At 37.7% G+C, this 12,275-nt stretch overlaps 1 protein-coding gene across 1 annotated transcript in view; it reads left to right on the top strand.

Moving 5' to 3' along the window:
* MAP3K19 (mitogen-activated protein kinase kinase kinase 19) overlaps positions 1–12,275 on the top strand; it is a 207,948-nt gene that overhangs the window by 118,221 nt on the left and 77,452 nt on the right. The window contains exon 10 of the mRNA XM_053712516.1: positions 4,634–6,943. Coding sequence (XP_053568491.1) covers positions 4,634–6,943 — 2,310 coding nt within the window. The remainder of the gene's footprint in view (positions 1–4,633; positions 6,944–12,275) is intronic.

Genomic DNA, 12,275 nt, shown 5'->3' with positions numbered 1-12,275 from the left:
GGTCCTCCAGACGGGCAGAAGTGGTCCTCCAGACGGGCAGAAGTCTTCATCCAGACGGGATCTTCTATCTTCATCCTTCCGGCGCAGAGCGGGTCCATCTTCAAGACATCCGTCGCGGAGCATCCTCTTCTTCCGACGGACTAACGACGAGTGAAGGTACCTTTAAATGACGTCATCCAAGATGGCGTCCCTTAGATTCCGATTGGCTGATAGAATTCAGCCAATAGAATTGAGCTTGCATTCCATTGGCTGATTTGAACAGCCAATAGAATGCGAGCTCAATCCTATTGGCTGATTGGATCAGCCAATAGTATTGAAGTTCAATCCTATTGGCTGATCCAATCAGCCAATAGGATTTTTTCTACCTTAATTCCGATTGGCTGATCGGAATCTAAGGGATGCCATCTTGGATGACGTCATTTAAAGGTACCTTCATTCGTTGTTAGTCCGTTGGAAGAAGAGGATGCTCCGCGTCGGATGTCTTGAAGATGGACCCGCTTCGCGCCAGAAGGATGAAGATAGAAGATGCCGTCTGGATGAAGAGTGAGTGGTACAGCCTTTACCAACAAGATCCGTAACGCATTCTAAAGTCAGTAGTTATGAGTTTTACACTACAACGCTGTAGCATAAAACTCATAACTAAAGTGCTAAAAAGTACACTAACACCCATAAACTACCTATTAACCCCTAAACCGAAGCCCTCCCGCATCGCAAACACTAAAATCATTTTTTTTAACCCCTAATCTGCCGCTCCGGACATCGCCGCCACTATAATAAACATATTAGTCCATAAACCACTGCACTCCCGCCTCGCAAACACTAGTTAAATAATATTAACCCTTAATCTTCCGCCCCTAACATCGCCGCCACCTACATTATACATATTAACCCCTAATCTGCTACTCTGGACATCGCCACCACCTACATTATATTTATTAACCCCTAATCTGCCGCCCCCAACGTCGCAGCCACTATTCTAAATTTATTAACCCCTAAACCTAAGTCTAACCCTAATACCCCCTAACTTAAATATAATTATAATAAATCTAAATAAAATTACCATCATTAACTAAATTATTCCTATTTAAAACTAAATACTTACCTGTAAAATAATAATAGTTACATTGTATCTAGCTTAGGGTTTATTTTTATTTTACAGGCAAGTTTGTATTTATTTTAACTAGGTAGAATAGTTACTAAATAGTTATTAACTATTTAATAACTACTTAGCTAAAATATATAAATTTACCTGTAAAATAAAACCTAACCTAAGTTACAATAACACCTAACACTACACTATAATTAAATCAATTACCTACATTAAATACAATGAAACCCCCCCACTAAATTACAGAAAATAAAAAACAAATTACAAATCTTTAAACTAATTACACCTAATCTAATAGCCCTATCAAAATAAAAAAAGCCCCCCAAAATAAAAAAAACCCTAGCCTAAACTAAACTACCAATAGCCCTTAAAAGGGCCTTTTGCGGGGCATTGCCCCAAAGAAATCAGCTCTTTTACCTGAAAAAAAAAATACAAACAACCCCCCAACAGTAAAACCCACCACCCACACAACCAACCCCCCAAATAAAAGCCTAACTAAAAATACCTAAGCTTCCCATTGCCCTGAAAAGGGCATTTGGATGGGCATTGCCCTTAAAAGGGCATTTAGCTATATTGCAGGCCCAAAGCCCTAACCTAAAAAATAAACCCACCCTTAAAAAAAATCCTAACACTAACCCCCGAAGATTCACTTATCGGGAGAAGTCTTCATCCAAGCGGCAAGATGTCCTCAAGGAAGCCGGCAGAAGTGGTCCTCCAGATGGGCAGAAGTGGTCCTCCAGACGGGCAGAAGTCTTCATCCAGACGGGATCTTCTATCTTCATCCTTCCGGCGCAGAGCGGGTCCATCTTCAAGACATCCGTCGCGGAGCATCCTCTTCTTCCGACGGACTAACGACGAATGAAGGTACCTTTAAATGACGTCATCCAAGATGGCGTCCCTTAGATTCCGATTGGCTGATAGAATTCAGCCAATAGAATTGAGCTTGCATTCCATTGGCTGATTTGAACAGCCAATAGAATGCAAGCTCAATCCTATTGGCTGATTGGATCAGCCAATAGTATTGAAGTTCAATCCTATTGGCTGATCCAATCAGCCAATAGGATTTTTTCTACCTTAATTCCGATTGGCTGATCGGAATCTAAGGGATGCCATCTTGGATGACGTCATTTAAAGGTACCTTCATTCGTTGTTAGTCCGTTGGCAGAAGAGGATGCTCCGCGTCGGATGTCTTGAAGATGGACCCGCTTCGCGCCAGAAGGATGAAGATAGAAGATGCCGTCTGGATGAAGACTTCTGCCCGTCTGGAGAACCACTTCTGCCGGCTTCGTTGAGGACATCTTGCCACTTGGATGAAGACTTCTCCCGGTAAGTGAATCTTAGGGGGTTAGTATTAGGATTTTTTTAAGGGTGTATTGGGTGGGTTTATTTTTTAGGTTAGGGCTTTGGGCCTGCAATAGAGCTAAATGCCCTTTTAAGGGCAATGCCCATCCAAATGCCCTTTACAGGGCAATGGGGAGCTTAGGTTTTTTAGTTAGGCTTTTATTTGGGGGGTTGGTTGTGTGGGTGATGGGTTTTACTGTTGGGGGAGTTGTTTGTATTTATTTTTAAAGGTAAAAGAGCTGATTTCTTTGGGGCAATGCCCTGCAAAAGGCCCTTTTGAGGGCTATTGGTAGTTTAGGCCAGGTTTTTTTTATTTTGGGGGGCTTTTTTATTTTGGAGTTTTTCTTGTATTTTTTTCATCAAAAATACCACTCAATCAGTCACACTCTCAAAATATCTCTAACAAAAAATACAGTAAAATAAATTTTCATCTTTATATTTTCACCTTTTTTTTTTTTTTGGCTTTTTTGATTTTGATAGAGCTATTAGATTAGGTGTAATTAGTTTAAAGATCTGTAATTTGTTTTTTATTTTCTGTAATTTAGTGGGGGTTTTTGTGATTTAGCTAATTTAATTTATTTAATTGTATTTAATGTAGGTAATTGATTTAATTATAGTGTAGTGTTAGGTGTTATTGTAACTTAGGTTAGGTTTTATTTTACAGGTAAATATATATTTATTTTAGCTAGGTAGTTATTAAATAGTTAATAACTATTCTACCTAGTTACAATAAATACAAACTTGCCTGTAAAATAAAAATAAACCCTAAGCTAGATACAATGTAACCATTAGTTATATTGTAGCTAGCTTAGGGTTTATTTTATAGGTAAATATTTAGTTTTAAATAGGAATAATGTAGTTAATGATAGTAATTTTATTTAGATTTATTTAAATTATATTTAAGTTAGGGGGTGTTAGGGTTAGATTTAGATTTAGGGGTTAATACATTTAATATAGTTGCGGCGACAGATTAGGGGTAATAAATGTAGGTAGGTTGCGGCGACATTGGGGGCATAAGATTAGGGGTTAATAAATATAATTTAGGCGTCGGCAATGTTGGGGGCAGCAGATTAGGGGTGAATAGGTATAATGCAGGTGTCGGCGGCGGCAGATTAGGGGTGTTTAGACTCGGGGTTCATGTTAGGGTGTTAGGTGTAAACATAAAATGTGTTTCCCCATAGGAATCAATGGGACTGCGTTACTGAGTTTTACGCTGCTTTTTTGCAGGTGTTAGACTTTTTCTCAGCTGGCTCTCCCCATTGATGTCTATGGGGAAATCGTGCACGAGCACGTACAACCAGCTCACCGCTGACTTAAGCAGCGCTGGTATTGGAGTGCGGTATGGAGCTCAATTTTGCTCTACGGTCACTTCTTGCCTTTTAACGCCGGGTTTGTAAAAACCTGTAATACCAGCGCTGCATGTAAGTGAGCGGTGAGAGAAAACTGCTCGTTAGCACTGCACAGCTCATAACGCAAAACTCGTAATCTGGCCATTTTTTAGCACAACATAAGCAGCAAGAAATTATTTTACAGTCCTTGTGTTTACCACCTCTTTTCCATAAATCCTGTAAAAAAAATAATAATAAAAAAATGCTTCCTCACATTTCTCCTCAACCTGCTACCCACTATCTTAAGATTGCGACCCCTTGTTTTGATATGTGTTTTTTTTTGTGAAAAATACTTTCAGCATCCACATTATTAAGTCCCTTAATATATTTAAAGGTTGCTATCATATACCCTCTTTTCCCCTCTAAATTATACATATTTAGATCATAGAGTCTTTGCACATTTTATATTTTAGACCCTGTACCATTTTAGCAGGCCTTTTTCTAGTTTATTTATATCCTTCTGGAGATAAGGTCTCCAAAACTGTTCACAACATTGAAGATGAAGCCTAACTAGTGATCTGTAAAATGACATAAGAACCTTGCTATTTGTGCTGCTAATAATTCTCCCAATGCAATCAAGTATTTTAATTGCCTTACTGGCTACACAGCTGCATTGTTTACTAAAAAATGTTTTTTGGGGGAAATAACAAATAGAAATTGTACAGTGTGATTTTTTTTTAGGAAATACGAAATTGTAACAGTTATGTAGCACTTTATAAATTGTTTTATTTATTGATTTTTACTTTTTCGTATAGCAGCTTGTAAAAGTAAGGTATATATTATTTTTGTTTTTTAGGATGTCCCTTACCTTTGCCATTCTCCTAGATCTATACGATTGCTCCCAATAGAAAGCAAGAAGACCAAAAATAAAAATGAAGTAAACCTAACAATTGGACAGTTCATGCTACCCCATTCAGATAGCTTTCCTCAATCTGTACCTCCCCAAAGACATTTAGCAGTTCCTAAAGAAAATCCTCCAGAGCTCTACAAAAGAGGCGATATAGTTTTGTCTCAAGATATGGTTGTGTTAAGGGTGGAGGATGATCTCATGTCTTCAGAAGATCTGAAGGAGAAAATTGATGAAAGAACATTAAAACACAAGGGAAATTGTTGTAATAACTCAAATAGTGATGAATTTATACAAATCTTTGAAAATAAAAAGAGCATAGGCAGTATGCATGAGAATAAAGCATCTGAGCTATGTAAAAACAAAACAACAAGTAAATATGGAACAGAAAACCATGCATCAGATTATTATGAAGACTTAAGAATAGAGATGTCCAGAAATAATGAGTTTGTCACAGAAGGTATTATTACTAAACCGGTAGATGCTATATCAGGTAAGATACTGCCTGAAAACAAAGAAAACACAAGAAATAATATAGATTTTAAAGAGAAACCGAAAACCCATTCTGGAGATGGAAATAGATGTCAAAATGATATTGCAGAAGACATTTTAGACACTAGTGAAACACAGACAATTAATGGCGAATACTCAAGGGAAACTACAAGCTGGGTAAATGGAATTATAGAATGTAACTCAATAAGAACACCAAGACAAATGGCTTTACCTCTTGTTCATATTACATTCTCAGAGCAAGAACCTCAAAAAGAACTGAATGTTTTTCCAGTCAAGCCATTTAATCTCAAGAAAAAGACTATTGTCTGTGGTGTACCTCACAATGTTAACCATAGCTTTAATGTAATTGCTCAGAATAAGAGTGGTAAAACTAAGAACTGTAAACAAATAAGAAATAAATCTGCACCTGAATCCTCTGTGAAGCATAGGCAAAGACCACTTTTCAATAGTAAAAAATTGAAGGATGTTTTGTGTCCATCACTGGCTTTTTCTGGGCCTCAAATGGCCTCAAGACAATCCAAGAAAGCTCACCATACAGAACCAAAAACGTTACATAAAAGTGGACAAAGATCTCACACATGCTTATCAATTTCTCCAGAGAAACGTTCATATTCACAATCTAAAGCAATGCATCATTCTTCTTCTAGAGCGAGTACAGCTCCAGGTTTTTCAGACCTGAGCTATAAGGACATGTTCAAAGAAATAAAACCACACATGCAAGGCCCAGGTATATTTCAGATGTTTGAAACACCATTTTATTACAATGCTGAAGTTGACCAAGTAAGAAAAGGTCACTTGGTTTCAACCAACACAAAATCATCTTCTAAAAGTATTCAATTAACTTGCCAAAGTGGCAACAGCAAAGCAAAGACTGAGAAAAGACACAACTCTAGGAAAACTAAAAGCTCTGCTGGGTCCAACCAAAAGCATTTATCGGCAAAAGAAAAATTGAGAAGTGGTCTTGAAAAAAATGCAAAACAAGTAGATGTAGTAATTATTTCAGGTACAGATTGGGAGATCACAGCAGCAAGAGAACATAGGATCAATAAGGAAGATTCATATATCTCAGAAGGTCAAGTCATAGAACCCTATCAATATAATATTGATTATCCAGACTTATCTATAATCAAGGAAGCTACAGTGGAATCGCACTCTAATATAAATAAGGCAAATAATATGAACAATATTATTACATTAATAGAAGAAGTTGGTAATACAGATACAATAGAAACTGTTCTTCCTGAATATTTAGATCCCACCAATAGAGTTAGTTTGTCTGTAGTAGAAGGTTGTCAACACAGTACAAACCAACCAACAGGTAGCAGTGATGAACATCTAGGTATCCTTGAAACAGGTCAAGTGTTACAGAAGCCTACTAATAAAGGATCTCTTCAGGAGAATCTTGCTGCAATAGATGTACAATCTGTTGAAGAAAAAATAAATGAAACTGATCTTAAAGCTCAGGAAAATTCAAAAAGCCATTTCTTCATTGAAAATGGCCTCAGAGACAGTTTGAACAGCAGTAATAAAAGCAATTCAAAAAGCATATGCAGTAATTCAAAGACGTACAGAAATAACAGTGCAGACAGCGAGCAACTGACTGATATGCTCATCTCTCTGGTTGAAAAATTCCTCTGTAATGAGGAGACTGATTCTATAAATTCAAAAACAGAGATTTCAAGCACAGAGGATCATGACCAAAGTGATGGTACGAGCAATGACAAAGAAATAATTACCCCAAGACAGGTAAAGTACAAAAAAACAAAGCTTGTTGAGGGAACATGAAACACTGTACTAAAAAGGGATTATTGGCTGTTAAAACACTTACATAATAATATAAAATGATTATTTTGCTTGCTTTTGTATAAAAATTGTGCTTGTCCCACTTTTCCTAGAGAGGCCTAAAATCAATTTCTGTAATCTGATTTGTTTTCTTCAAAATGTATTATTATTCTTTATTTATAAAGCGCCAACAGATTCCGCAGCGCTGCCCATGGGTACAAGGATAACAGTACAATGGAGAAACAATACAATAAAAGACAAAATTTCACAGACAAATACAGGGGGAATTGAGAGCCCTATTCCCATGGGAACTTACAATCTAGATGGGTAGGAGGATGGGAAACAGGAGGTGAGGACTGCAAAGGTGAGAATGATATTAGTGAGGAGATAGATGAGTACAACTGTTAGTTAAGTGAAGTTAGTTTGTTAATAAGTCGGGTGATAAGCTTCCCTGAATAGAAAGGTCTTTAGGGAACGTTTAAAGGAGGAGAGGTTAGGGGCAAGTCTGACAGCTTGAAGAAAAGCATTCCAGAGGGTTGGTGCCGTCCTGTAGTCTAGCATGAGAGGAGGTGATGGTAGAGGATGCAAGAAGCAGGTCATTGTTGGATCTTAGGGGGCAGGCAGGAGTGAGGACAGGTAGGGTGGGGCAGCATTGGTGAGGACATTTTAGGTCAGGGTGAGAATTTTGAATTTAACTCTGCTGTGAATGGGGAACCAGTGAAGGGACTCACAGAGAGGTGCAACAGAAACAGAGTGTCGAGAGAGGTGGATTAGCCTGGCAGATGCATTTAGGATGGATTGGAGGGGAGAGAGGCGGGACACAGAGGGAGGCCAGTTAGTATGTTGTTACAGTAGTCAAGTCGGGAAATTACCAGGGAGTGGATTAGCTGTTTAGTAGTTTCAGCACTCAGAAACTGACAAATTTTGGAGATATTGCGTAGGTTGTTGCGGCAGGATGAAGAGAGCAATTGGATGTGGGGAATAAAGGACAGATTTGAGTCAAGCGTGACTCCGAGTCAGCGGACTTGGGGTGATGGGGAGATAGTGGTGCCGCCAACAGTGATGGAAAAATTAGAAACTGGAGTAGAGTTAGAGGGGGAAATTAGAAGTAGTTCAGTCTTGGACATGTTTATTTTTAGGTGGTGATAGGCCATCCAGGAGGAAATGCATGGTAAGCAGTTGCTGATGTGAGAATTGACAGAAGGAGAGAGTGCAGGGGTGGAAAGGTAGATCTGGGTATTATTAGCATAGAGATGATAGCTGAAGCCATAGCTGTTTACCCAGTGAAGAAGTGTAAATAGAGAAGAGTAGAGGACCCAAGCCTTGAGGTACTCCAACAGAGAGAGGCAATAGAGAGGAGGAGTCACCAGCAAAGAGACAGAGAAGGATCTGTTAGAGAGATAAGAGTGAATCCAGGAGAGGGCAGTGTCACAGAGCCCAAGAGAGCTGAGAGTCCATAGGAGAAGGGGATGGTCAACAATGTCAAAGGCAGCAGAGAGGTCAAGTAATCTGGTTTAGGCAAACTGCCTAAACCAGATCAGTGGTTAAAGGGACAGTCTAGTCTGAATTAAACTTTCTTGATTCAACTTTCCATATACATATAGATAACATTATGCTCACTCCCGGGGGTTACTTAGGAGTCAGCGCTGATTTGCTAAAATGCAAGTCTGTCAAAAGAACTGGGTAATAAAACAATAAAAATTCTGGAATAGACTGCCCCTTTTATCTAGCATTAACAGGCCATAATTAAGAGAAGCATATTCATAGTTGTTTTACAAATCAACAAGTTATACATATTTAAAACATTTTTTTTATATAGGTCTTTTGTAGTTCAGTTCTTAATTGCTGATATAAACTATGTAAAGAGGTAGATAATTAGATATAGATAGTAAACCTACCTTTAATGTCTTTGAAGGACATTTTTTTGCACCAGGAAACTGAAGTGCAGGAGTATAAAAGAAAGAGCAAAAAATAAATAAAAATACAGAACTGGAAAACTATTCAAATTGAATGAAACCCATCATGGAAACGGCAATCTACTTTACTCCTCTTCCATGGAAAATTATAAGAAATGTAGAAAAAAAAACCATTTATAGAAGTATTGTTATAATAATGATAATAATAAAAAAAACATTACAAATAAGTAGTCACAATGGTTAGGATAGGTGTGTAGATAAAATCTTAGGAACAATGATATGGAAGAAAAAAACATAATTTATGTAAGAACTTACCTGATAAATTAATTTCTTTCATAGTGGCAAAAGTCCATGAGCTAGTGATGTATGGGATATAGATTCCTACCAGGAGGGGGCAAAGTTTCCTAAACCTCAAATGCCTATAAATACACCTCCCACCTCACTCATACCTCAGTTTAACGTATAGCCAAGTTAGTGAGGTGTAAAAGGAATAAAAAGCATAAAAAAAGAGGAACAGGATAAATAAAGTGCTGTGTGTATATATATATATATATATATATCATAACCCCCAAAAAATTGGGTGGGTCTCATGGACTCTTATCACTATGAAAGAAATTAATTTATCAGGTAAGTTCTTACATAAATTATGTTTTCTTTCATGTAAGTGGCAAGAGTCCATGAGCTAGTGACATATGGGATATAATACCCAAGATGTGGAAGTCCACGAGTCACTAGAGAGGTTGGGATAAAATAAAAACAGCTATTTTCGCTGAGGAATTAAATCCAAAAAAGTATTGTTTTCTTAAAAACAAAAATCAAAAAAATCAAATCATAGGCACTAGAATTAAACTGAGACAGCTGCCTGAAGTACCTTTCTACTAAAGGCTGCTTCCGAAGAAGCAAACACATCAAAATGGTAAAATTTAGAAAAATGTATGCAAAGAAGACCAAGTTGCTGCTTTGCAAATTTGATCAACTGAAGCTTCATTCTTGAAAACTCAAGATGTGACTGATCTAGTAGAATGAGCTGTAATACGCTAAGGCGGAGACTGTCCCGCCTCCTAATAAGCTTTGTAAATCAAAAGCTTTATCCAAGATGCCAAGGAAATGGCAGAGGCTTTCTGACCTTTTCTGGAACCAGAAAAAATAACAAATAGACTAGAAGTCTTTCTGAAATCTTTAGTAGCCTCAACATAATATTTCAAAGCTCTTACCACATCCAAAGAATGTAAAGACCTTTCAAGAGAATTCTTAGGATTAGGACACAAGGAAGGAACAATAATTTCCCTATTGATGTTGTTAGAATTCAAAACCTTAGGCAAAAATGTAAACTAAGTCGGCAAAACAGCTTTATTTTGATGGAAAATCAGATAAGGAGACTCACAAGAGAGAGCAGACAATTCAGAAACTCTTCTAGCAGAAGAGATAGCCAAAAGAAATAATACTTTCCAAAAAAGTAGTTTAATAGCCAAAGAATGCATAGGCTCAAAAGGAGGAGCCTGCAACATCTTTAAACCCAAATTGAGACTCCAAGGAGGAGAAATTGATTTAATAACAGGCTTGATACGAAAAGCCTGAACAAAACAGTGAATATCAGGAAGCTTAGCAATCTTTCTATGAAATAAGACAGACACAGAAAGAGCAGAATTTTTTCCTTTCAAAGTATTTGCAGACAAACCTTTATCCAAACCATCCTGAAGAAACTGTAAAATCCTAGGAATTCTAAAAGAATGTCAAGAATAATCATGAGTGGAACACCATGAAATATAGGTTTTCCAAACCCTATGATAAATCTTCCTTGAAACAGACTTACGAGCCAGTATCATAGTGTTAATTACTGAGTCAGAGAAACCTCTATGACTAATAACTAAGCATTCAATTTCCATGCCTTTAAATTTTGAGATTTGATGGAAAACTGGTCCTTGAGACAGAAAGGGACACTGTACCCAAATTTTTTCTTTTGTAATTCAGAAAGAGCATGCAATTTTAAGCAACTTTCCAATTTACTCCTATTATCAATTTTTCTTCGTTCTCTTGCTATCATTATTTGAAAAAGAAGGCATCTAAGCTTTTTTTTTTGTTTCAGTACTCTGGACAGCACTTTTTTATTGGTGGATGGATTTATTCACCAATCAGCAAGGACAACCCAGGTTGTTCACCAAAAATGGGCCGGCATCTAAACTTACATTCTTGCATTTCAAATAAAGATACCAAGAGAATGACAAAAATTTGATAATAGGACTAAATTAGAAAGTTGCTTAAAATTTCATGCTCAATCTGAATCACGAAAGAAAATTTTTGGGTACAGTGTCCCTAGAAGGTCTGGTCTTATAGGAAGTGACCAAGGCCGGCAACTGGACATTTGGACAAAGTTCGTATGCCAAAACCTGTGAGGCCATGCTGGTGCTATCAGAAACACATAAGATTGTTCCATTATGATCTTGGAGATCACCTTATAAAGAAGAACCAGAGGCGGAAAAATGTAAGCAGGTTGGTAAACCAGGGAACTGCTAGAGTATCCCTGGACCTAGAAAGGTATCTGGGAACTTTCTTGTTCAGACGAGAGGCCATCAGATCTATTTCTGGAAGACCCCACATCTGTACAAGTTGAAAAAACACATCTGGATGGAGAGACCACTCCCCCAGATGTATAGAATGATGGGTGAGATATAATCCGCTTCCCAGTTGTCTACACCTGGGATATGAATCACAGAAATTTGACAAGAGTTGGATTCCACCCAAGAAAGTATCAGAGATACTTCTTTCATTGCTAAAGGACTGCGAGTCCCCCCTTGATGATTCACATATGCCACTGTTATGATATTGTCTGTTTGAAAATGAATGTAAAGTTCTCTCTTCAATAAAGCCAAACCTGAAGAGCTCTGAAAATAGCACAGAGTTCTAAAATATTGATTGGTAACCTCGCCTCTTGAGGATTCCAAACCCCTTGTGCTGTCAGAGACCCCCAGACAGCTCCCCAACCTTGCATTTGTTGTGATCACAGTTCAGGAAGGACGAACAAAGGAGACCCCTTCAACAATAAGGTGATGGTCTAACCACAAAGTCAGAGAGAGCTGAGTGTTGGGATTTAAGTATATCAACTATGATATCTGTGTATAATCCCTGCAACACTGGTGCAACATGCAAAGCTGTAGAGTTCTCATATGAAAACAAGCAAAGGGGATTGGGTCCGATGCAGCAATCATGAGACCTAAAACTTCCATGCACATAGCCACTGAAGGGAATGATAGAGATTGAAGGTTTATACAAGCTTTTTTCCAAGGTTTGTTTAACACACAGCACCACCTTGCTCAGTTTACATTTACAAATATACGATTTATTATAAAATTTTGAGCTATAAGAAGCCTTAACAAGTTTAC

This window comes from Bombina bombina, chromosome 1 (genome assembly GCF_027579735.1).
Source record: "Bombina bombina isolate aBomBom1 chromosome 1, aBomBom1.pri, whole genome shotgun sequence".
Taxonomy (NCBI): domain Eukaryota; kingdom Metazoa; phylum Chordata; class Amphibia; order Anura; family Bombinatoridae; genus Bombina; species Bombina bombina.
The sequence above is the reverse complement of the archived record's forward strand: the minus strand, read 5'-3'. Positions and strand labels throughout refer to the sequence as shown.